Source organism: Heteronotia binoei, chromosome 4 (genome assembly GCF_032191835.1).
Source record: "Heteronotia binoei isolate CCM8104 ecotype False Entrance Well chromosome 4, APGP_CSIRO_Hbin_v1, whole genome shotgun sequence".
Lineage (NCBI taxonomy): Eukaryota > Metazoa > Chordata > Lepidosauria > Squamata > Gekkonidae > Heteronotia > Heteronotia binoei.
In genome coordinates this window covers 155156418-155183641 of record NC_083226.1, presented here as the reverse complement: position 1 = coordinate 155183641, position 27224 = coordinate 155156418, and the positions used below count along the sequence as shown (strand labels likewise).

At 43.0% G+C, this 27224-nt stretch overlaps 1 protein-coding gene across 2 annotated transcripts in view; it reads left to right on the top strand.

Annotated features, from left to right (window-relative positions):
* EGFLAM (EGF like, fibronectin type III and laminin G domains) overlaps positions 1–27224 on the top strand; it is a 168865-nt gene that overhangs the window by 108619 nt on the left and 33022 nt on the right. For both annotated transcript variants that reach the window (XM_060236057.1, XM_060236059.1), the window contains exons 12-15: positions 1891–2035; positions 4177–4366; positions 21778–21903; positions 23603–23846. In XM_060236057.1, the coding sequence (XP_060092040.1) occupies positions 1891–2035; positions 4177–4366; positions 21778–21903; positions 23603–23846 (705 nt within the window). The remainder of the gene's footprint in view (positions 1–1890; positions 2036–4176; positions 4367–21777; positions 21904–23602; positions 23847–27224) is intronic.

Genomic DNA, 27224 nt, shown 5'->3' with positions numbered 1-27224 from the left:
CTGTTGGCATCTAGGAATTGAGCTGATCAAGTAGAGAGGTGTTTTTAAAGTGCTGGACAGCTAGCTTTTTCTGTCAGACTGACAGTGACGTAGTAATGATTTGTGAGCTAGTAAAAATGCATTTGGGCTAGTAACTTTTATAGGATTATTTGCAGGGCTGATTTTGTAAAGCTAAGAGTAGCTAACTCAGCTCTTTGGAGGGCAGACATTTCTGTTCTGTTATACACAATTGTGTGAGCATAAGAGTGTAGGCAGCAAACTCCTTCAAACCTGTTTTTCTGACTTCCCTTAATCAAACCCAAGGACTGGAGGCCAAGCAGGGGGAAAAAGAAATATAGCAAGTTTCCCATTCTTGCATCTGCTGCTGAGGCCTCCTTGTCAATCAGCTCTCCAGCTGTTTGAGTTTCATAGATGGAATCCTGGCATTATTAATACAGCATTTGCTCTCTCCAGGGAGCTGGGAGAATTCCCAAGATAAATTATTATGATATTTCTAAGCTAAGTTAGCTCTAAATCAGCTTCTAATAACCTGGCATTATCAAACCTTTTCTGAAAGTTGGTAGTCCCTTCCCAGTATATGGGGATGTTATTGTTTTGACTGTAGCCAGAGGATGCCACATATTTTATGGGGAAAGGAAAGAGATTGGGAAGGGGGAGGCACACTAAAGAAAAGATCGATGTGGTGCTGGCATCTGATCTGACTCTTCAGGTGGATATGTGGTTTCATTTTGAAGAATTCTTCCTCCCCCCCAAGTTGTAGCTTCTACTGGACAAAGAGACAGACCAGTGACCTTTAGGTTTTCCAACTCTAAAAAATATTCAAATTTTTAAACCAAGCTATCTGAACCTTGCTGTGATTCTTCCCACCATCTGAGGCTAGACAGGTGACAAGACAGGTGAGAAGTGGTGAAGTGGTTAATTGCACAGACTCTTATCCGGGAGAACTGGGTTTGATTCCCCACTCCTCCACCTGCAGCTGCTGGAATGGCCTTGGATCAGCCATAGCTCTTGCAGAGCTGCCCTTGAAAGGGCAATTCCTGTGAGAGCTCTTTCAGCCCCACCAACCTCATAAGAACGTAAGAGAAGCCACGTTGGATCAGACCAATGGCCCATCCAGTCCAACACTCTGTGTCACACAGTGGCCAAAAAATCCAGGTGCCACCAGGAGGTCCATCAGTGGGTCAGGACATTTCACAAGGTGTTTGTTGTGGGGGAGGAAGGTAAAGGAGATTGTAGGCTGCTCTAAGACTCAGGGTGAAGGGCGGGTTACAAATCTAACATCATCAACAACCTCAGAAAGGCCTTCTCAACTGTGGTGCAAAAAGTCTGGAACTCCCTTCCAGTGAGATTCATCTGTCTCCTTCTATCATGGCCTTCCAGTACTGGGTGAAGACTTTTTGTTTTGTCTGGCATTCTCTTATTTACTTTCCTCCTTTCTTGTGTGCTTAAGTGTTTATGTTTTGCTTAACACTGAAGTGTTTGTAATGTCTGAAATATTTCAAATGTTCTGATATTCACAGCCAGAGGAACCCTGTATTAGGTAGAAAGTCAGCATTAGAAATTATTCCACATAAACTGTGCCCTGACATTCCCGCTATACAGATTCATATTCTGTACCAAAGGTTTCACTGAGGACGTGGTGTCAAATAAACTTGCATATGGGGCACCACTTCAGAGGGACATATTAAAAGGGTTTGGAGCCCCTACAACCCAAGGTAATGATGAAAGATAAATAGGATTAAGAATACACATTAAGATGCTGTTGTATCAAGACCCATGTGTCCCACAAAATGTAAAAAAAAAAATACAATAAAATGTAGTTCATTGCATTACATCTGAACTGAGCCATCGTGTGTAATTCTATCCTCAAATATCACCTGTTGGTCTCAGGTTCAACTGTGGTACTGGAATTGCGATAATCACAAGCGAGAACAAAATTAAGCTGGGCAACTGGCACCGAGTGACCGTGTTTAGGGACGGATTGGATGGCTGGCTTAAGCTGGATAACAACCCTCCGGTTTCTGGTAAATCGCCGGTGAGTCACCCTGTTTGATTGCGAAGGTGATAAAGCAATGAACCTATTTTGTGGTGGTGGTGACATTGTGCTGCATGTTTAAATGGGCCCTTGAGAACAGTGATGGCCAGGGCTTTTTTCCTAGCAGGAGCTCCTCTGCATATTAGGCCACACCCCCTGATGTAGCCAATCCTCCAAGAGCTTAGAGGGCTCTTAGTACAGGACCGACTGTAAGCTCCAGGAGGATTGGCTAAATCAGGGGGCGTGGCCTAATATGCTGAGGAGCTCCTGCTAGAAGAAGAGCTCTGGTGATGGCCAACCCATATTGTCAGCTTTCCACCACAGTCTCTAGACGCCAGTTCAGGGGTCAGGAATGTGCAGCCTGCTCATGGATGCTGAAGAGCTATATAAACATTGGAAGTGAATAAGACCTTCATAGGTGACGTACAGGAGTGCATCTGCTTGGATGGAATGAAGCCATTGGGATGTGTATGCATGTTTGTGTCGAGGGGGAGAGATTTGCGTCCTGAAAGTTCTCCTCCAGAAGCAATTGGAAGTGATCCTTTCTACAATGTGTATGAAGTAGCTATGCAGTAGAATTCCTAGTGATGGACCACTTACAAGCTGATGGAATCAAACTGAAAGTCGGTTTGGCATAGTGGTTAAGCATGTGGTTGAGTGTGCATACTCTAATCTGGGAGAACTGGGATTGATTCCCCACTTCTCCACATGCAGCTGCTGGGTGATTTTGTGTAGTCAACAGTCCTCTCTCAGAGCTGTTCTGTCAAGAGCAGTTTTTTTCAAGTCACAACATTTCCACAAAGTTTGCTGCACTTTAATTAAAACTCGCTAGGGCTTCTGGTAGCCAGATTTCCTGTTAGCTCAAAGGCTAAATCTAGTGCACTGAAGTGAAAGTTGGCCACTTTTTCCTTAGAGTGTTTCTGGTGAACTGCAGCCCTTTCTCAAATCCTAGATTGGGTTCTGGTTTCAAGCTGTTTTATTATAGGACAGTAGCTGTACCTTTGTGGTAGAGCACTTGCTTTGCATTCAAAAGATCCCAAAATTCCATCCTTGGCATCTCCAGTTGAAATGATCAGGAAGCAGGTTATGTGAAAGACCTGAGACCCTGGAGAAGATGCTGCCGGTCATGCAGGGTGGACAGTAGTTACACTGATGCACTAATAATAGTCTGATGCAATAGATCCAGGTGAGCAGCTGTGTTGGTCTGAAGCAACAGAACAAAGTTGGAGTCCAGTAGCACCAGTAGCACAAAGTTTTATTCAAGATGTAAACTTTTGTGTACATGCACACTTCATCAGACAATGAAATGGGGTACAGTGAGCAGAGCTGCATATAGCTGGTGGGCAGTGATTAAGCATGCAAAATAGAACCAAGTCAGAATCTATACCAAAATAGTATAATTTAAAGAACAACCAGTTTGGTTTAGATACCATTTGTTGTATTGGAAAACAGCAAAGTCAGTAAACATGTCAGAATATAAGAGTCAGGCCTCAGATTCAGCAGCCGCTCACAGGAGCACAGCTCCTGAACCTTTCTGACAGTTCCACCTCCTCCTTCCCACCTTGTCCATTGAGTAGTAGGTGCAGCTGCATAACAATCCCTGGATGAGCTCCACCACCTCTTTTTCTACAAAACAACCCCGGAAAAGAGTGATAGTGAGAGTGTCACAGGCAGTAAATACAGACTGTTAATTGCTCTATGGCTCTTCAAGGCTGGGTTAAACGGAGGACATGCTTTTCTCAGAGGTGTAATGGTCCACCTAGTTTACTTTTTAACATGTAGCATACATTATAAACGTTATTCCAGTTTGCCAATACGAAAAAGATTACATTAGAATATAGTGGAAGATGGGTTTAGTATATGTAATGAGATAAACAACCAATATCCCTTATTTAAGTTCATCAATACAAAAAACATTATCCTGATACACTATTTTCATGAGGTTTTCCCATCGTGTGGTCTGAGAGCAGCCATGCTGAAGCTAACCTGGTCTGAGTTGGGTCAGTGCTTGGGAGACATATGTGCCCCTTGGGAGCTCCGTGGACAAAAGGTGTGAAATAACTGACAATTGAACTGTTTTAGTTATGTTCTTCTAGCCAGATTTCCTATCTGCAGTTGGTTGTTTCCCCACCTCCTTCCAGGGTCAATACAGCAAGATTACTTTCCGGACTCCTTTCTATCTTGGAGGTGCTCCGACTGCCTACTGGCTAGTGAGGTCTACGGGAATCAACCGGGGCTATCAAGGCTGCGTCCAGTCACTCAACGTCAATGGGAAGGCCGTTGACATGCGGCCCTGGCCTTTGGGCAAAGCTCTCAGCGGGGCGGATGTAGGTAAGTGCAACACATTGTGATTCCCGTCTGGATTAAAGAAAGGAAAAATGAGTCACTTTCTATCAGTTGAAGATTGCAGTGTTTTAAGACTGACTTTGATCTGCCCGTTTTCATTTGGCTTGTTGTCAGAACGTGAGGATAACAGTAAGTTATCTAGAGCCTTGGGTAAAAATGGGAGATCCCTCAGAAGGAAAAAAAACCCATTGCAACAGTTCTGTAGGTTTACTGTGAATCTGTGGAAACTCAGGATATGCACAGAGCACAATGCTGGGCACAAAAGATAACTTAAGAACATAAGAGAAGCCATGTTGGATCAGGCCAATGGCCCATCCAGTCCAACACTCTGTATCACACAGTGGCCAAAAATTTATATATATTTATATATATATACATACACACACACACACTGTGGCTAATAGCTGCTAATGGACCTCTGCTCCATATTTTTATCTAACCCCCTCTTGAAGCTGGCTATGCTTGTAGCCACCACCACCTCCTGTGGAAGTGAATTCCACATGTTAATCACCCTTTGGGTGAAGAAGTACCTCCTTTTATCCGTTTTAACCCGATTGCTCAGCAATTTCATTGAATGCCCACAAGTTCTTGTATTGTGAGAAAGGGAGAAAAGTACTTCTTTCTCTACCTTCTCCATCCCATGCATAATCTTGTAAACCTCTATCATGTCACCCCGCAGTCAACGTTTCTCCAAGCTAAAGAGCCCCAAGCGTTTTAACCTTTCTTCATAGGGAAAGTGTTCCAAACCTGTAATCATTCTAGTTGCCCTTTTCTGCACTTTTCCCAGTGCTATAATATCTTTTTTGAGGTGCGGTGACTTCTGATACTTTCATGTTGTTGTTTTTTAAAGCATGTTTCTAGCCCTTATGGGTGTAAAAGTATGACTGAAAGAATGAAGATAATGCTTACTGAAATCTCAGGAACCAGAAATGCAACGGAATAAGACCTGCATTTGCTGATAGTATGGCTACAGTATGCTGCATGCACTTTTTTATGCAGTGCAGTGTAATGGCTAGAGACTTGGGGAGACCAGGGTTCAGAGCCCCTGTTACCCATTAAGCTGCCTAGGTAACACTAGGCTAGTCAGTCTTTTGCAGCCTAAACTACCTCACAGGGCTGTTTTGAGGCAAAAATGGAGGAAGGGTGAATTTCTTGGGGAAAGAGAAAGGTAAACATTTATTTGTTTTATTTTTATTTACAAAATTCATACACCACCTTTCTGCCCAGTCAGGATGATGTTGACAGGCTGGCAAACTGGGCTAAAACAAATAAAATGAATTTTGACAGGAATAAATGTAACCTTCTGCATTTAGATAGGAAAAATCCAATGCATAATTATAGGATTGGGGAAGTCTTGTCTTGGCAATAGTATGTGTGAAAAGGGGTCTTAGTGGACCATACACTGAACATTAGTCTGCGGTGTGATGCGGTAGCTAAAAAGGCAAATGTGCTCTTGGGCTGTATCAACAGAAGTATAGGGTCCAGGTCATGAGAAGTGATGGTATTGCTTTACTCTGCTCTGGTTAGACCTCACCTGAAGTATTGTGTTCACTTTTGGACACCATATTTCAAGAAGGATATAAACAAGATGTAACATGTCCAGAGGAAAAGGGAAGATCCCCTGTGCAAGCACCAGTTGTTTCCCACTCTGGGGTGACGTTGCTTTCACAACGTTTTCACGGCAGACATTTTACAGGGTGGTTTGCCATTGCCTTCCCCAGTCTTTTACACCTCCCCCCCAAGCAAGCTGGGTACTCATTTTACCTACCTCAGAAGGATGGAAGGCTGAGTCAACCTCAAAGAGCCAGTTTGGTGTAGTGGGTAAGTGTGTGAACTCTTATCTGGAAGAACTGGGTTTGATTCCCCACTCCTCCACTTGCACCTGCTGGAATGGCCTTGGGTTAGCCATAGCTCTGACAGAGGTTGTCCTTGAAGATAAAGAGCTGTCTCAGCCCCACCCACCTCACAGGGTGTCTGTTGTGGGGAGAAGACATAGGAGATTGTAAGCCACTCTGAACCTCTGATTCAGAGAGAAGAGCGGGGTATAAATCTGCAATTCTTCTTCTTCAACCTCAGGCCAACTACCTGAATCCAGCTTCCGCTGGAATCGAACTCAGGTCGTGAGCAGAGAGTTCAGACCACAGTACTGCAGTACTGCTGCTTTACCACTCTGCGCCACGGGGCCGCTATGTCCAGAGGAGGGCGTCAAAAGTGCTAAGGGGTTTGGAGACTAAGTCCTGCAAGGAAAAGGTTGAAGGAGCTGGGTATGTTTAGCCTTGAGAGGAGATGACTAAGAGGTGATAAGATCATCATCTTCAAGTAGCTGAAGGGTTCTAGAGGATGGTGTGGAGTTGTTTTCTTTTACCTCAGAAGGTTGGACCAGAATCAATGGGTTGAAATTAAATCAATCAAGAGTTTCGACTAAACATTAGGAAGAAATTCCTGATGGTTAGAGGGGTACCCAGTGGAACAGGTTTCCTTGGTAGGTGGTGGGCTCTTTGGAAGTTTTGAACTAGAGACTAGATGTCCATCTGACAGCAATGTTGATTCTGTACGCTTCTTAGGCAGATCATGAGAAGGAGGGCAGGAAGGGTTGCATCAGTGCTTAGTTCTCGTAGCTCTGTCTTACAAACTCAGTGGCTCAGCTGTGGTAGAAGGTATTTGGATCCAAAACAAAGCTGCTGCTAAGGTGAATGAGACTTGATTTGCTTTTCTAAAACTGCTGGGGAGCATTACCTAGGGTTGCTGTGGGAGGGAACTGTGTGAGTGCTTGGTGCCTGCGGGAGAGGGGTTTCTGATTGCTTTTGTGTAGCTGTTGCTGAATGAGGAGAGCTTGTTTGCCTGAGGGTAATTGCTGGCCCCACCCTCTGCTGTTGCGCTGGCTGTTGAGTCAGAGGTGGGTGGGGGCTTGAGCCTCTAATTTGCAAGGCTCATGCTTGCCAGAGGCGTGAGCCTTCGAAGGGCTCTTGGCCTGTGGTTCTTTGCCTGGGGGTCTTGCCTGGGGTTCTGTAGAAAGGTGGGTAGTTACCCACAAGCAGTTTCAAGTGGCAGTTGGTAGTGGGATTTAAAGAGAAGTGAAGTTAAAGAAAATTTTGCGATGGATTGCAGCAGTATGGCTGGTGAGGGAGCAGAGGCAGTGACGTGTAAAGACTGTGGGATGTTTGTATTTCTACCTGAGGGTAGCACAAATTACACTTGCAGCAAGTGTAAGTTAGTGGCCCTGCTGGAGGAGAATATACAGGGACTGGAGGCACGATTGACACACTGCAGTGTATAAGGGAAGATGAGGATTTTCTTGACAAAACTCATGAGGCGCTCTTGAAAGGACAAGAGGAGGGAGAGGAAATGGTATCTCAGCAATTAGAAGAGGACCCAACACAGGAGGGTTCCTGGAAAAATGTAACCCGAAGGAGAAAGAAAATCAGGAGATGTTCTGAGCTGCCGCTGCTCAGAAATAGGTTCCAGGATCTCCCCACAGTAACTGATTCTGAACCATTGGAATAAGGGCTACTTCCCCAGCCTCCACAAAGCTTGAAGAAAGTTTTGCAGAATCCTGCGGATAAGAAGCCCAGAGCTTCTGTTCCCCAATATAGGAACAGGAAGGTGGTGGTGATTGGAGACTCCTTGCTCAGAGGGTTGGAGCCCAAAGTGTGCCAACCGGATTTGTCATCCCAAGAGGTCTGCTGCCTGCCAGGTGCACACGTCCAGCATGTGACAGAAAGGATTGGAAGACTTATCAAGCCCATGGATTACTATCCGTTCTTGCTGGTCCACATGGGAACGAACAATACTGCCCATCATAGCCCTGAACGTATTAGAAAAGACTATGTGGCTCTGGGTCAGAAGGTGAAGGAGCTGGGCGCACAGGTTGTGTTCTCGTCAGTGCTTCTTGTTGAAGGCCGTGGCTTAGGATGAGAAAGAAGAATACTTCAAATAAACGACTGGCTACGTCGATGCTGTCATCAGCAAAGATTCGGATTTCTGGAACATGGCTTACGCTTTCAAGATGGTGGTCTTCTATTGGAAGATGGTTTGCACCTTATGGCGGTAGGAAAAAGGGTGTTTGGTAACAGCCTTGTTAACCTAATAAGGAGGGCTTTAAACTGAATTGTATGGGGGAGTGAGACAATAATTCAAAGCTTCGTGTGATGGCAGAAACTGGGGATAAGAACATTAAAGATTTGCAAAGAGTGGTGCATACACTAGGTAATGTTAACTTGCAGACTGGTACGGAAACTAAACCCTTGGGATGCATAAATCGTGGATTCCGATGTCTCTACACTAATGCACAGAGTATGGGAAACAAACAGGAGGAACTGGAAGTCCTAATAAAGGAAAGAGACTATGACATAATAGGCCTTACTGAAACTTGGTGGGATGACACACAACTGGAATATTAGAATTCAAGGGTACAACTTATTTAAAAGGGACAGGCAAATGAGAAAGGGCAAAGGCGTAGCAGTATATGTGAAGGAGGTATATACTTGTAAGGAAATATGTGAATCTGAGCATGGCAGCTCAGTTGAGAGTCTCTGGGTAAAAATAAAAGGAGTAAGAAATAACAGTGATATTATTGTGGGGGTCTGCTATAGACCACCAAGTCAGTCAGAGGACTTGGATGAGATACTTCTACAGCAGATTGCAAAGTTCTCCAAGAGAAGAGATACAGTGATCATGGGAGATTTCAATTACCCAGACATCTGTTGGAAGTCCAACTCTACTAAAAATGAAGTCAAATAGATTCCTGACTTGTCTTGCTGACAACTTCCTTTTCCAGAAAGTGAAGAAGGAAACAAGGGGATCTGCTATCTTGGATTTGATTCTCACCAACAAGAAAGAATTGATTGAAAAAGTGGAAATAGTGGGCACCCTGGGCAGTAGTGACCATGTGATTTTAGAATTTACAGTCTTAGGGAATGGGAAAGCTATACGTAGTCAGACTTATAGGTTGGACTTCAGAAAGGCAAATGTCGATAACCTTAGAACTATGCTGGGTAAAATCCCAAAGTCAGAAATACTTAAGAGGAAGTGGGTTCAGGATGGGTGGGAGTTTCTTAAAAGAAAAATACTGAAAGCGCAATCACAGACGATTCCTATGAGAAGAAAAAATGGAAAAATCTTAAAGAAGCCGATGTGGCTCCATAAGCAGCTCTCGAAAGACCTGAGAAATAAAAAAGACTCCTTTAGGAATTGGAAGGAGGGCCTTATAACCAAGGATGAATATAAACAAATCACCAGTGCTTGTAGAGAAAAATTTAGGAAATCTAAAATTCAGTATGAGCTTAGGCTGGCCAAAGATGCTAAAAACAACAAAAAAGGGTTATTTTCTTATGTTCAGAGTAAAAAAAAGAGCAAGGACATGGTAGGCCCATTGCGAGGGCAAGAAAGTGAAATTGTAATGGGTAATGAAGAGAGGGCAGAACTACTCAATTCCTACTTTTCCTCAGTCTTCTCTTCTGAGGGAAATGGTGCTCAACATGGCACCAAAACAGAACATATAAGGAGGGTATGAAGTTCCAGCCTAGGATCAGCATAGGGGTAGTACATAAACACCTCATTTCTTTAAATGAAACTAAGTCCTCAGGGCCAGATGAATTGCATCCAAGGGTTCTAAAAGAGCTTGTGGATGTAATTTCTGAGCCTCTGGCTATTATTTTTGAGAATTCTTGGAGAACAGGAGAGGCGGGCGAATGTTGTCCCCATCTTCAAAAAGGGGAAAAAAGATGATCCGGGTAACTACTGACCTGTCAGCTTGACGTCTATACCTGGAAAAGTTTTAGAACAAATAATCAAACAGTCGGTCCTGGTACACTTAGAAAGAATGGATGTGATTACCAAGAGCCAGCATGGGTTTCTCAAGAACAAGTCATGTCAGACTAACTTGATCACTTTTTTTGAGAAAGTGACTACCTTGCTGGATCAGGGGAATGCTGTAGACATCGTTTATCTTGATTTCAGTAAGGCTTTTGATAAGGTTACACATACTATCCTTGTTGACAAGTAGGTAAAATGTGATTTGGATTCTGTTACCATTAGGTGGATCTGTAACTGGTTGACAAATCACACCCAAAGAGTGCTTGTGAATGGTTCCTCATTCTCTTGGAGAGGAGTGACAAGTGAAGTGCCTCAAGGGTCTGTCCTGGGATCTGTTTTGTTCAACATCTTTATCAATGATTTGAATGAAGGAATAGAGGGGATTCTTATTAAATTTGCAGATGATACTAAATTGGGAGGGGTTGCAAACACAGAAGAAGACAGAAACAGGATACAGGATGACCCTGACAGGCTGGAAAACTGGGCTAAAATCAATAAAATGAATTTTAACAGAGATAAAGGTAAAGTTCTGCATTTAGGTAGGAAAAATCCAATGCATGGTTATAAGATGGGGAAGACTTGTCTTAGCAGAAGTATGTGCAAAAAGGATGTAGGGGTCTTAGTGGATCATACACTGAACATAAGTCAACAGTGTGATGCGGTGGCTAAAAAGGCAAATGCAGTTTTGGGCTGTATCAACAGAAGTATAGTGTCCAGATCACGTGATGTGATGGTATTGCTTTACTCTGCTCTGGTAAGACCTCACCTGGAGTATTGTGTTCAGTTTTGGGCACCACATTTTAAGAAGGATATAGACAAGCTGGAACGGGTCCAGAGGAGGGCGACAAAGATGGTGAGGGGTCTGGAGACCAAGTCCTATGAGGAAAGGTTGAAGGCGCTGGGGATGTTTAGCCTGGAGAGGCGGCAGCTAAAAGGTGATATGATCACCATCTTCAAGTACCTGAAGGGTTGTCATATAGAGTATGGTGTGAAATTGTTTTCTGTGCTCCCAGAAGGTAGGACCAGAACCAATGGGTTGAAATTAAATCAAAAGAGTTTCCGGCTCAACATTAGGAAGAACTTCCTGACTGTTAGAGCAGTTCTTCAGTGAAACTGACTTCCTCGGGAGATGATGGGCTCTCGTCCCTTGGAGATTTTTAAACAGAGGCTAGATGGCCATCTGACAGCAATGAAGATCCTGTGAATTTTGGGGGAGGTGTTTATGAGTTTCCTGCATTGTGCAGGGGTTGGACTAGATGACCCTAGAGGTCCCTTCCAACTCTATGATTCTATTCTATACCCAGGGAAATGCAGTTCACCACTTTGGGGTTAGATAGCAATTTTTCTTCAGGCCAGTTTTACCAGGGATCCTGGAGGTTTATTGCCATTTTCTGGGCATGGAATTGGGGTCACTGGGTGTGTGGGGGGGAAGGTGCTTGTGCATTTCTTGTATCGTGCAGGGTGTTAGACTAGATAACTCTGGAGGTCCCTTCCAACTCTATGATTCAGTCTGGGCCACCAGGATGGCTAAAATATTATTTTAAAAAATCACTAAAACAATTCATAACACTTAAAACCAAAACTGAAGAACACATTAAAACATATAAATATAAGGCAGGGAGAAAGGTTCACTGGGAGAATGCTAGATGACACAGAAAGGTCTATGTTCTATATAAGATTTAGACAATTGTAGTCTATTGTAGTTTTTATTTTGTGTTTTTGTGTTTGTAAAACTGAATTTTTTTAAAAAATAGAAAGGTCTTCAACTGCCACTGGAGGTCAGTCTCAGAAGGCTGCAGCACCCAAAGTAGAACTTCAGAAAATGACCTTAGCCTATTATTCTATTTGTCTTCTCTTCTAAAGGATAGAATAAACCACACTAAGTATTTAACGTAAGAATAAGCTATGGAAAGTAAAAGAAATTATCCCAATCTGCCAAGTTTCATAATTTATGGCACCCTGTAGAAGTTACCTTGTGCAGAATTTGGATTTCCTGTATACAGAGATTAACATTTTGCTTTTTTTAGTATGGGCTTCACACCACTCCACATATACCATCAGGTAGGCCTCAGATTCAGTGGGAGCTCACACAAGAGCGTAGCTCCTGAACCTTTCTGAGAGTTCCACCTCCTTGTCCATTGAATAGAATGTGCAGCTGCATAACAATCCCTGGATGAGCTCCACCACCTATTTTTGTACAAAATGACATCTGCCATCAGGAATGCTGAAATTTCCACATTGGTATGGCTTTTATTGCATGTTACTTCTGGTCTTCCTTCTTCAGGTCCCAGACAGAAACTGCAAAACACTGCAGATTATCAGTTATAGTAATACAGTTACACAGGCGTTTCAGGTCTTTATTTATTTATTTATTTATTTATTCTATAATTTATATCCCGCCCTTCCCACAAAGTGGCTCAGGGCGGCTCACAACAACGACAAAACAATAAACAAGGTACAAAGTTAATACATTTAAAAGTCAAAACATTTAAAAAACCTAAAAACCTTAAAATCTTAACATTAAAACTATCCAGTATATTTCACTAAAATCTGATAAGCTACATTTATCTAGTCGGCATAAGCTAACCGGAAGAGGGTTGTCTTACAGGCCCTGCAGAACTGAGTAAGATCCCGCAGGGCCCTCACCTCTTCCGGCAGCTGGTTCCACCATGTGGGGGCCATTGTAGAAAAGGCCCTGTCTCTGGTTGTCTTGAGACGGACTTCCTTGGGCCCGGGGATGGTGAGAAGGTTTTGAGTCCCAGACCTCAGTACTCTCTGGGGAACGTGTGGGGAGAGACGGTCCTTCAGGTAGGCAGGTCCCAGGCCATAAAGGGCTTTAAAGGTAATGACCAGCACCTTGTACCGGACTCGGTATGTTATTGGAACCCAGTGCAGAGCCCGAAGGCCCGGCCAGATGTGCCCCCACCTTGGGAGGCCCAATAACAGCCGGGCCACAGCATTCTGCACCAGCTGCAATTTCCGGGTCCGGCACAGGGGCAGCCCCATGTAGAGGGCATTGCAGTAAGCCAATCTCGAGGTGACCGTAGCATGGATCACTGTTGCTAGGTCGTCGCGGTCCAGGAAGGGGGCCAACTGCCTTGCCTGTCTAAGATGAAAGAACGCGGACTTGGCAGTGGTTGCTATCTGAGCCTCCATCTTTAGGGACGGCTCCAACAGCACCCCCAGGCTCTTGACCCTGTCCGCCGCCGTCAGCGGCGCACCGTCAAAAGTCGGCAGGGGGATTTCCCCCCCCCGGTCCACGATGGCCCAAACAGAGGGGAACGAATGGGAACGAAAGAAGAGAAAGTGCTGTATTATGCAAGACCTTATTCAGGACTGGTTTTCCTGCATGGCATTGGTCAAGTACACCTCTCTCTGCCAGACTCCTGAGGTTAGACTGAGAAAGAAATATTAATGCACTGAAGCTTTGAATCACAAATCAGATCGACAAACTTGTCTTAGTGTCCATGCTGTATCCATAGCAGATAACAGAGATAAAGCCCAATTTTGTCTAACGCATCTTAGATACAAGCTCATGCTTTTTTCTTTTTCTTCAGATGTATTAGCAATTGCTATTCTGGCCTCCAGATAAAGACCAAGTTTTGGTGAGATATGAAAAGCTAACAGGGTGGCCCTGAAATCAGGCACTGGAGAAAATAAGGTCTTGGAGGAGCACGGAGAGTAATTTCACGATAGAGTGAGAATCTATGAAATACACATAGAGCTTGAAATTTATCAAAAGCTCTCTCTGATCTGTATTGGTTCTTTGATCTTAGCTGTAGCGGTGCTTGCTACTACTGATGCTTCAGCAATCATATATACTACAGATATATATATCTGTGGTATATATATAATTTGAACTGAAGCTGAATGATAAAACACTCAAGCATGTACTGTTCAATGTAAGGTGGTTTTGGGGCACATATGTACATAGTAGTTGGGCAACCCTAGTTGACCTCCACAATCTGTACATGTTCACTGTTTTAGACAGCTGTGTTCCCTCTCTTGCCTGTGGTCTGTCCACACTGTAGATTAGGGATCAGCAGCTTGAGGCTTCCTGGCAATATCTTGGAGAACTCCTTGGAGAACTTCAGCTCCAAGCTGCCAGTCTGAAAGGGGCATATAGAAGTGGGTTCAGATCATGGTCATGGGAAATGGCTGGCCTTCCAATTTGTAAAAGTGGGAGGAACATGGCCCACCATCCTGGACCTTCTCCTCAAAGTGACCCTTCCAGGACTAGAGCTGTAGCCAGTCTAATTATAATTAAGTGCTGAACCAGGAGTTCAGAAACTTGCTATGTGAAGGTGCCTTGAGAACCAGTTTGATGTAGTGGTTAAATGCACAGATTCTTATCTGGGAGAACCAGGTTTGATTCCCCACTCCTCCACTTGCAGCTGCTGGAATGGCGTGTGCACACTTTGCGTTGGGCTTAAACTAGGGTAACTGCATAGGACTGTGGTGTGAGTGTATAAACTAGGAATTGTAGCAAATGACAGCTCCCTGATGGGTATTTAGAAGTACACGTTAAAATTATGTGCGGATCTTGAATGGCGGTATGTGAAGTGCCCCTCTCCTGGAATGATAATAGAATGATTTCACAAGCAACGATTTCATTGCTGAAAAAAGTAGGGTCTTAAGATCTAAGGGCAACATGAACATATTCATGAACAAGCATGAGCTGGAATTTGAACCCAGATCCTCAGCTCTATCATTAGAAGGACTGGATGATTTCCCACTTCATAGGAGATTTATGGGGCTTTACAGATTCTTCTCACAAGTCCCAAACAGTAGCTTTTCAGTTTTGAACCCTGCAGACAGACTAACTTCATTACATTAAGAATAAACCTTATACATATAGCCCAAGATGTTCCATGTTTTATATTGCCTCAGTTTGAAGAGAAAATGATAATGTTGATTGAGTGAGCAGATGGGAAGTGAAGAAATGTTCACATGATGGTGTATATCTTAAAATGTCTTTGATGGAATTAATAGGGTTTTTTAAAAAAAATTCCTATAGCTTGATAACTCAATTCAGTTCCCTTGATGGGTTCTTTTCAGTGTGTTATCAAGGCTGTCTTTCACTCTGTGGAATTTGTTGCTAGTGGCATTCATATCAAGTTGACTCCTAAATCTTCCGTGAGGTGATGAGTTGGATCTTACTTTTGTGTATAAGCAAAGATACTATAGCCCCGTGGCGCAGAGTGGTAAAGCTGCAGTACTGCAGTCCAAACTTTCTGCTCACCACCTGAGTTCGATCCCGGCAGAAGCTGGGTTCAGATAGCCGGCTCAAGGTTGACTCAGCCTTCCATTCTTCCAAGGTCGGAAAATGAGTACCCAGCTTGCTGGGGGGAAAGTGTAGATGACTGGGGAAGGCAATGGCAAACCACCCTGTAAAAAGTCTGCCATGAAAATGTTGTGATGTGACGTCACCCCAGAGTCGGAAATGACTGGTGCTTGCACACGGGACTACCTTTACCTTTTTAAAGATACTTTGTCATTTCAATCTCTCTGGGCTGGGTGGGTAATGTAGCTTGAGCAGTCAAATGAAGCAAAGGCCCTTTGGATTATTGCTTTAGCAAAGTCCCAGGCAGGATTATGGAGATGTCTTCTTCATCTAGGAAATATGCAAGAGAGACTTTGCAAAAGATTGTTTGTCCTCTGCAATTCAAAGGGGGAAACACTATAAAATATGCTACCGATCCTGTTAGAAGTTCTTGTGAGAGAAGACAGTTGTCAGTTTAGAAAGCTATGACTGCTGTCTCTTGAGAGTGTTGCTTTAGGTAAATAAAATACTGAGGGTGGCTTCCCATAGCAGCTATTCCCAAAAGTCATGACAAACTCCAAACGGATGTTGATAGAATCATGACATTTCCCCAGGGGAAATGAATGTCAACTGTGAACTAAAGAATTCGATCCAGATGCAGTTTCCAAGATTGGGGGTGGATGGGTTGCAGGAAGCAATTGTGTGAGGGCGTGAGCAGTTTCAAAGGTGTCATATAGAGCAAAGGGAGTGAAGAGGGTGCTAGCTTTGAATTTCCTGCATTGTATAGGAGGTTGGACTAGATAACCCTTGGAATTCTTTCTATCTCTGTGTTTCAGTGCTCAACAGCTGTTTGGAAAATGCAGTGCAAATTCATATGTGCATTTGTCCCTTAACATGCATGGAATTGAAGCGAGCTCATCTCCCTTCCATCATGGAGAGCAAGCCAGTTATTCCATGCAAATGTCCCTCACTCATGCTTTGCAGGGTCCTGTGTATGATGAGGCACTTGCACAGAGTATGAGGTTTGCCTTAACTCCACCCACCTGGTGGAGGCCCAGGCTGTGAGCAAACATTACCCCAATGCAAACTGAGTGTCAGCTATAGGAAATGTGAGAATTTGACCGATTTCCCACTCACCTTATGCCGTTCTCATGTTCCTCTTCTCAGCGGGGCTTCCTTCCGATTTCACACTATCTGCCCTGGGGCTGCAAGTAACGGCAAACCGAAACTGGTTTTTAGAGGTTTCTGTTGCTGCACAAAAACACCGATGCTAGTTGCAGCCCTGGGGCAGATAGTGTGAAATTGGAAGGAAGCCTCGCTGTGAAGAGGAACGTGAGAGCGGCGTAAGGTGAGTGGGAAATTGGTGTTTGTATTTACTCATAAGAACATAAGAGAAGCCTGACTCCAATTGAACTAGATCTTATTTTAGAGTCTAAACAGAAAATAATTACTAAAGTGTATGATTGGCTACTGCAAATTAAAATGCAGGATGAAGTTGTAAAAGAAGCATGGATCCGTTGGTTGAAGGACTTTGGTCATAACATAGACTTGGAAGAATGGGATAAACTATGGAAACAGAACCTTAAATTAATGAAACCAGCAGATTTTAAGGAAAATCTATACAAAATGGTATATAGATGGTACCTTACACCAGACAGGTTGGCCAAAATTTATCCTACATATTCCAACAAATGTTGGAAGTGTCGAGAAGCTAAAGGGTCCTTGTTTCATATATGGTGGCAATGTAAAGATGCCAAAAAATACTGGACACAAGTTAACATTTGGGCCCAAAAGATCTTAAAAATACAAATCAACCATGTGCCGGAGCTGTATCTTCTAAATATTTGTAGACAAAACCTGCCCGTGACCAAGCTGAAACTGTTACTGTACATAGTTACTACTGCTAGAATACTATATGCCAAGTACTGGAAGAAGGATAAAATTCCTAATAGAGACGAATTTATTAGTAAGCTGTTGGATGCTGCAGAATCTGATTTAATGTCCACGAGGTTAAGAAATGGTAATTTGCAAAAATGTCAGGAGGAATGGGACCCTTTTTATAAATGGGTCAAAAGTAAAGGTTTTGGTTTGGAGTAACTATGATTCTTTTTTTGCTTTTTTATCCTCTCCGCCTCCCAGTGTATGACTGGGTATTTGTTTTTGATGTTAGATTATGAATGTATAGCGTGCTGTATTGAGGTGTGTAGTATGTAGTTAGTTTGTGGTTTGTTTGTATGATTGTATTTATGTGTTTGTTTTATGTTTTCTTCTGTTATGTGCAATCTTTTCTTAATAAAAACTTTTTCTCCAAAAAAAAAAAAAAGAACATAAGAGAAGCCATGTTGGATCAGACCAATGGCCTGTCCAGTCCAATACTCTTATGTCACACAGTGGCCAAAAACCAGGTGCCATCAGGAGATCCACCAGCGGGGCCAGACTCCAGAAGCCCTCCCACTGTTGCTCCCCAAGCACCAAAACAGAATGTTCCGTCTATACTTTACAACTAATAGCCACCGACCTAGCCTCCATGAATTGGTCTTGTCCCCTTTTAAAACCATCTAAGCTAGTTGCCATCATTTCATCCTGAATCTAAGCTCACCATTTAAGCTATTTTCTATCATTATATCTTGAATGATCTCCCACGGAAGAAGAAAAATCTCTCCATATAGAAAATGATATAGTAAGAGAGAAGGTGCTTAGCCTTGTTTTGTTGATGTGCTGAATCCCATTAATGTGATGGCAAATACACAGGGACATCTTTCCAAAGTCTCCAGTTTTAAATAGCAAGCTTATTTTGGGATGCAGTGGATTCTTGATGAAGCTAAGAAGTGCAAAAGTTGTCATAGACAGGGCCGGCCCTACACAGTTTGGCACCCTAGGCAAGGCTAACTTCTGGTGCCCCCCGCCCCAATAATGTCTCCAAGTCACATGGAGGGCGCCCAATTCAGTGCCCCCAGAAGACCAGCACCCTAGGCAATCGCCTAGTATGCCTAGTGGCAGGGACGGCCCTGGTCATAGATTCAGGTGGGTAGCCATGTTGGTATGAAGTGACAGAATGAAGTTTGAGTCCAGTGGCACCTTTGAGACTAATGAAGTTTTATTTGGAGTATAAGCTTTTGTGTGCATGCTCACTTCTTCATAACCTTCTGAAGAAGTGAGCATGCGCACACAAGTTTATACACAGAATAAAACTTCGTTGGCTTTAAAGATGCCACTGGAATGAAAAGTTGTCATAGTTGGGGAGGGACGGTGGCTCAGTGGTAGAGCATCTGCTTGGGAAGCAGAGGGTCCCAGGTTCAATCCCCGGCATCTCCAAAAAAGGGTCCAGGCAAATAGGTGTGAAAAACCTCAGCTTGAGACCCTGGATAGCCGCTGACAGTCTGTGAAGACAATACTGACTTTAATGGACCAAGTGTCTGATTCAGTATAAGGCAGCTTCATATGTTCATTGGCAATTACTACATCTATGTATATGCGTGTGTATAACCATAATGGAGATTTGGATTTTTTCCTCTTGGTATTGTTCAAGGTTAGGCTAGAAATGGATCAGGCTTATAAATGTAAGGATATGTTCTTACTGTGGTCCTTGTAATGTGGTCCTTGTTATTCCAAGAACACCCCACCGCCACCACCAATCTGGGAACCATGTTTTAAGACTTCCCTAGATCCTATGTGAAACCAGAGGTGCAGGGAGACTACATATTTAATATCAAACCAAAGATCAGGCTGTATGCAGTAAAATGAGATTACAACAGGGAATGGTCTGATTCCCCTGAGAAAGCTGTTGTTATAACCTCAGTCAAGCCCCTTTCTGTGATTCCCCAAGGTCCCTCAAACCCTGGAGATGATGAATGACTAGTCTCTGCAACACAATAACTTGGCATTCCAGCCGCTGAAAAATATTGTCCATAATACAGAATCATCTGGAGACCTAGTCAAATTCTTAATCTACCAGGGGAGTCTCCCAATCCATTTCTCCAAGTAGGATATCTCAGCCACCCCATCATAGACCTGTCCAATATCATCAGCCACCCAGGTTGTCTCATAAGTGGTAATTGTCATGCACAGACCTTCTTCTGCCACCAACACCAAATGAGAGTTCCTATTTAGGATAGGCAGAGTACAACCTAATATCCCTGTTCTACTATTCCTCCTCAAACTTTACCCTTCTGTCTCTTCTTTCTTCCTCCCCTACTCCTTATTCACTAGCATTTCTGATTCCTGATTGGCTGACCTTACAGTCCTCTTGTGCCCTGTAGTTTGCCATGTCTGATTCACAGTCCTTTTCTTCCATCCTTCCTCTCTCATCTACCCTCCAATTTTCTGTGTCCCTTCAAGTATATATTGGGTAAAACTGCAATTGAAACTGGATACTAGTGATTTGAGAATGGATATTAGTGTTGGAAGTTTTGACTCTCATGGCTGAATTGCTGTCGTCGTATTGCTCGGAACTGCTACTCACGTTTTGCTGCTTAGATTTGGTCTTGACTTGAAAGCCACCTACCTTCTTTCTTGTCTTTGCAATTTTCCACATCTGTGTATATGAGGGCTAAAAGAGTCCCATGGAGACCATGCCTAGAATGTACACGTGTAGATATGCTTATCTGTCCATGCTGTGAAATGGGCCTCCTTTTGGTAACACTCTTGAAAACTACTCAGATTAAAAATAAAATAACTAGTCACTATCTGCAGAAAGTGCATTCCAGAGGTTTGAATTTTAATGGGCGTTTTAAGCCTAGTTTTCAATAGGCATAAATTCATCGGACCACAAATAAGGTAAAGCAAGCTGTCAAGTTGCAACCAATTTATGCAAGAGATGAGCAGAGGTGGCATGTCATTGCTTTCCTCAGCATAGCAACCCTAGTCTTTCCTGGTGGTCTCCCATCCAGGTACTAACCATAGCTGACCCTGCTTAGCTTCTAAACTCTGATGATATCAGTCTGCTTGGACCACAAATACCTAGTTTCAAATCCTTATTCTGCCATAATGCTTCTTGGAGAAACATATGGAGCAGAGGTCCATCAATGGCTATTAGCCACAGCGTATTGATAGAACTCTCTGTCTGGGGCAAGTGATGCTCTGTATTCTTGGTGCTTGGGGTGGTGGGGACCGGTGGGAGGGCTTCTAGTGTCCTGATGGACCTCCTGATGGCACCTAGGGTTTTTTTGGCCACTGTGTGACACAGAGTGTTGGACTGGATGGGCCATTGGCCTGATACAACATGGCTTCTCTTATGTTCTTATGGACACCTTTGGCAGGTCATTAATTCTGATCATAACCTACCTCACAGGATTGTTTTGAGAATAATGGGTTGCCCCCTTGTTCTCTGCCCTCAGTTCTTTAAAGAATAGCAGAATGCAAGTATTATAATTCTGAAGCATCATAATACAGATCGTAGCCCTCATGTGACATTTTACTTTCTCACAGTTTTATTGGAATAATATTGGTGTGTTTTTGTTCATAGCATTATTCATTATTACTGCCATGAGACAAACTGCTCATACTTGTGTTTCTGTTGATAAGTCATATTAATATTTATCTTTGTAGTGGCAGCATCACAGTCCCCCCCCCCCTTTTGCCACTATACTGTAGGGAGAGAGTGTGTAATTTTAAAAGTAATCACCTTAAACATGCATTTCACAAGACGATGTGCACTGAAATATTTAAATGTTCTTCAGAAGTATCTTTGAAGCATTCCAATCATTTCAGCCTTTGACAGTTTCTGTAGTATTACCTCAGGACATTTTTGTGTTATATAGCAAGATGATAGATATGTTGATTATAGAAAATGGTATGCTGGCGGTATGGATTACCTGCCATGCAGATGGGACCGTTAGCAACAAATCGCTGAGTGGCTAATAAGCTTAGATCCTTGTGCTTAACACCTCCAGCTCTTACCATAGCTTCCTCTCACAAGCTGAACAAACAAAGCAGCACTTAAGATAATTGAGGTTAAGCAAAAACATCATCCTTGTAAACAGTCTGGTGACATTTGGAGATTTTAACAATTTGTCTGTGAGAACAAGAGAGAGGCTAGTTGAAGGGAGGGGAAGATTGACCCATCTGGCAAAGCATTCATCTACAGAGAGTCCATGGAATTAATTCCTGTTTTCTGCCATATTGTGAAACCTCTTTGTGGTCTGGAGCCCAGTCACTTAATCCAGTACTTAGTTTTACATGTTGCCAGGAAAGAGTTGTGTGTATGTGGGCAGAGAGCTGGTATGATTTGTACAGGAACCTGGTACACAAGTAGCTAAATTAAACCCCATCCCTCGGGTGACTGAAATGATGCGTTTGTGTTGTTTCTCTGCTTTTTCAGGTGAATGCAGCAGTGGAATTTGCGATGAGGCTTCCTGTGTTAATGGTGGCACCTGCACAGCAAGCAAAGCAGATCGATACATCTGTCTTTGCCCGCTCGGGTTTAAAGGTCGACACTGTGAAGAAGGTGAGAGGGTTACTGCTTTCCTTGCCCATTAATGTTTGGCACTGGGTATGTGCCAGGACCAACCTGTGCCCTCCTTAATCAAACACACCAATGGAATGTCCACAGCTCACTGATGGTGGTGCAACTGTTTTTCACAGTCTGTATCACACTGCCAACTGACTGCACTCTGGCTCAATGATGCTGTGCAGCTAAGCAAAGACATCTAGATCTCGTTTTGTGGGTTGTGCTGTTGTAGCCTGCGAGAACTTCAGAATTATATCCATGGCTGCTTCCATGCAGAGGTTCTTCTACATGCTGAGATCTAGATTGGAGCACATTTTTTTTGCCAGAGCTTAAACACAAAGTGATGCTATAATTGTCCTGTACTCCCTGCCCTAGATACTTTCCTAAACCTGCTTTATTCCAATCTTTTTTGAAAGAATGCCATTCAAGCACTTTCTCATGTCATTTGGAAGGAATGGCTGGTTGGTATGCCTTTTTATGCCCTCAGAAGGTAACACCCACACTGGCACCATTTTCCTGTCATGAATTCCTTACGGGTGCCATTTTTACAGCATGTTTTTTCTGCCACCAAATTGCATCTGTATTTCATTTATTTTTAAAATAATTTATACATGAAAGAACCTTTGTCATACCAGTGAACTGTAAGTTTCTACATTTTATATTATTGTATGGCAGAGTAACACACAGGAAGTATATAGTAATATAAAATATGTAACCAAGTTGATAAAATGGGTATACAGACCAGCTGGGCAATCCCCATAACTACTAATATCTAGATTTTCAATCCACTCGGTCACAGCTGGGAGAGTTCAAGGAGCTCAGTCACATCTTTCTGGAAAGCATGACACTCAGATTCCTGTGATAGATGGAAAATAGTTTGGCAGGCTGCCCCACACTCACATTCTGGACCTGGTATTTTGCCCTACTTAAACAACAGGTCTGCGCAGCTGCCAAAGCCTGTTCACATTATATTAGCCATCTTCCATACGTTACATGGCAAGTCAAATCCTACAGGCCTCTTGCTGACATTTATCAGGTTATGGTAATTGGGTGGAACTGATTGCATCTGTGTTCACTACCATTCGTTCCCTAGAACAAAGTGTTGTGATTGCAAGATTTGTGCAGATCTTATTACTGGGTGTTGGGATCTTAGTCTGGATAGGTCCATGCCCGCCGTAACTGTGGATGAGCAACTCTCTGTTTTTGATGATCTTTCTATATTCATGAAGAACACCTTGTCTGCAGTATTTTAGTATTAAATTTGCATTCATATTTTAAAACTGGAACACCAAGGAATGCTAAGTAGCTGTCTTGTCTTTGTGTTAACAGGAAACATACTGCTAAGTACAAATGAAAGGGAATAGCTTGAGCTTTCTTTCCATCTCTCCCTCCCTCTTTCCTCCCCCATCTATTTTCCTTCCTTCCTTCCTCCCTCCCTTCCTTCCTTCCCTCCCTCCCTCCCTCCATCTCTTGTGAATCTCAAACATCTGACATTTATTCTATGCGGCTCTTACATTAAGCAAGTTCGGCCACCCCTGATTTAGAGTATGCAAACAATATTTTGCATGGTATGTTGTTTTTGCAGCAATTTCTACAACAAACTTTTAAGTGACTTAAAGACACAAACAGAACAACTGAACTTTTCCTGCTTTCTTGAGGAACTGAAATAACTTGTGTCTTTGACCTTCTCTTTCAGCTTTCACCCTTGCCATACCTCAGTTCAACGCGACCTTGAAATCCTTCGCTACAACTCCCTGGCCATTAGAACCACAGAACTATCTTTCCTTCATGGAGTTTGAGATTATGTTTCGTCCAGTTTCAGCAAATGGTGTCCTTTTGTACAGCTATGACACAGGGAGTAAAGACTTCCTTTCCATTATCATGATGGACAGCTTTGTGGAATTCAGGTTTGACTGTGGTTCAGGCACTGCTATAATCAGGTAAATGAAATCTGCTTATTTTGCATAGTAGTGGCATACATATTTTTCAGTTTTAGCTTGTTATTCTTTTGAGCTATTTATAAGGTCAACATCAACCAATTCCTCTTCTTTGAAGACCACAAGGTCTGTTTTGGTCCTTGGTTGAAGGGTCAATGAAATTTCTGGGCATCATCAGAGTTTTTTTTGTAGCAGGAACTCCTTTGCATATTATCTTGTTGAGCCTGTGGGCACTTTTGAAGTTTTTATAACAATTAATGGATACCATCACAAACTTGGGGACCAGCACCAGTCACAAAATGGCTGCCATATAGTATTAGGGCCAATCACAGAATTATAGGAAATTACTAGCCACTTTCCTGTGATGGAAGCAGTGGTTTTTGAATGAATTTTGTCTGCAGACACAAAGGTGATGGAACACCACATACTCTTTGCAACCCTCCACAAACTCTTTTGTGTTTGTGGGATGCAGTAGGAAGTGGGAACAAGGATAGTGGTATGTGGGATAACCTAGAATGGACATGTCTCCTAATCCCACAAACACCCTACCAAACACAGTACCAAACACTTTGCTTCTGCAAAGGAATGTCCTGCTTAACCAAACTTTGGGAGTTCTTTGAGAAAGTGAACAAGCATGTAGGTACTGGCAACCCAGTAGACATTATATTCCTGGACTTTCAAAAGCCTTTAGAGAAGATATCTCTGATCAGTAAGCTTATAAGTTATAGAATAAAAGGATGGGTAATTTCATCCTTAAAAACTGGCTAAACATAAGTGGAGACAGGGCTTTTTTTGTGGCAGGAACTCCTTTACATATTAAGCCGCACCCCTCTGATGTAGCCAATCTTCCACGAGCTTACAGGGCTCTTCTTACAGGGCCTACTGTAAGCTCCAGGAGGATTGACTACATCAGAGGGGTGTGGCCTAATATGCAAAGGAGTTCCTGCTACAAAAAAAGCCCTGAGGGGAGAACAGGAATAAACAGACAGTTCTGTCAGTGGAGGAAGATAAGCAGTGAGGTCCTACAAGGACTGGTGTATTGGTGCCAGTGCAGGGGCAACTGGTGTATTGGTGCCAGTGCTGGGGCAACATTTTTTGCAGTGGAGTTCAGTGTAGGTAAGTGTAAGGTGAAGCACATTGTAACATAATGTGCACGTTAATGGCTGAGAGAGTGTGTCGCAGTAGTAAAGAATAAAAACTGTGGTGGGGATTATTAGGAAGGGGACTAAAATCAGCCAGTATTATAATGCCCCTATCGATGGCACAGCCTCATTTGAAATAACTGTGTACAGTGCCAGTAATTAGCTTTAAATGGCCATCCCAGAGCTGGAAAAAGTACAGAAGAGGGCAACCAAGATGATTAATGCCAAGTAAAGGCTGAAGAGTGTGGGACTTTTCAGTTCAGAAAAAAAAAGACTAAAGGGGGACATGAAAGGGGTTTATAAAATTATGCCTGGGGTAGAGAGAGAAGACAGAAGTTTTTCTGCATCGCAAAATACTAGAACTGTAGGGCAGCCGGTGAAATTGATGGGCAGTAAGTTCAGGAAAAATGAAAACGTTAAACTTGGAATTCACTGCCAGAGAATGTAGTGATGGCCACAGAGTCTTTCTTTGAAAGGTGATTAGACAGATTCATGGACAGTGCCGGATTAAACCTTGTAGAGGCCCCTAGGCAGTTGAAATCTTAGGAGCCCCCTTGCAAATTATCTCAGTCTGAGCACCCATCCCACTGCCTATGGCCCCCACTGCAGCCTGCAGGTGCCTTCTTAAAAGCCCCTTTTACTAAGCTGTGAGGGAGAATCAGAGAGAGGCAAACTTGGCAACAACACCAGCAGCAGCTGCACCAGGCAAGTTGGGCAAAGAGCAGCTTAGTTGCTGGCTGCATGTGCATGCTGGGAGGGCTGCTAGCAGGCGGGAAACGGGGGGGGGGGAAGCTGGCCCGGGGCCCCTAAAGGCGTGGGGGCCTATAGGCCACTGCCTACTTGGCCTAATTGTTAAACCGGCTCTGTTCATGGAGGAAAGGTCTATCAGTGGCTGCTAGCCATGATATTTAAAGGGAACCCCCACAACTAGAGGCAGTAACCTTCTGAATATCAGTGCGAGGAGGCAACGTTGAGGAAGGCATTATGCCCTATTGTTGGCCTTCCAGAGAAGCCTCCAGATTCCAGAGTGAGACTGGGAATTGGACCAGATGGACCACTGGACTGATCCAGCACAATTGCAAACTGGCAAATGCCTGGGTTGCTACTCAAGCCACACTGCAAAACTCTGTACATTTGCTACATCATACCATAAATAGTGGTTGTGAGCCCCACAAAAACATGTTGATGCTTCTGCTATAACTCATAGTTAAACTTTTCCGATAGATTGGAATGAATTTCTTGTGAAATCATGACCCTAGATTAGATTTCGATGGAAGGGGATTCCTGTACATATTATGACTGAAAGTTTATTTGCCTAAATTTATAGTGCCCCAAAATATTTTATATTGAAGTATGAGTTTTAAGCACTATATTACTTTTGCAAAACTACTAAACAGTAAAAATTTATCTCTGATTCTCAGAATTTCAGACTGGGTTTTAGACCTTGATTACTATACTGCTTCTTGTTGGATGTAGGAGGTCTTTCATGACAAAGACTTATTCAAGGAAAGAGGACATTCCGGGTCCCATCTAGTTCCTTTATGACATAATGCTCAGTGGTGATTATTACTCTATTATATATTGACTTATCCAGGGTAATTAAATCCTACTTGTTATTAAACAAAGGTAATGGAAGGAAGGAATGAATGACTTTGGCAGCTAATTAAAAAAAGAGACGGTAAAGGGATTGTTTAGTGCAATGGTTTTTCTAGCGTTACTAATGGATTTTTCTTTTTGCTCTTGGGAAATGTTAGAGCTCATCGTTGACAAGGTGTAAAATGTGGCGTGCATTTGAAATCTACATTTTGTGCATTGTTAAATCCGAAATGTCATTTCAGCTTCTTCAGCAGGACTTTACTAAATGTAATCTGTCTGATGGGTAATTTAATTTATATCTATTTGTTATCAAGGCTGTTTTCCGCTTCTCAGATTAGAGACAACGTTATAAAGAGCACTGCAATACTTTTCCGATTCTTCCTGCGGGAGGCTTGACACCTCAGTTGCAAATTTATGTTTCTTAGGAGCGCTTTCCATAATTAGGATTGTATTGCAATTGGGCATCCCAAGAGATTGCTGACTATACTTAGGTATGCTAGAGTGTAATAGGTTTTATAAAAATTGTAGCATGATGTGTCTTCTGCCATAGGTTCCCATAGGGAATATTTTGAGCTCTTTCTAACTCCTCACTAATGCTTAGCTAAGCTCTGGTGGTTCATGGTGTTGAGAACCAGTTTGGTGT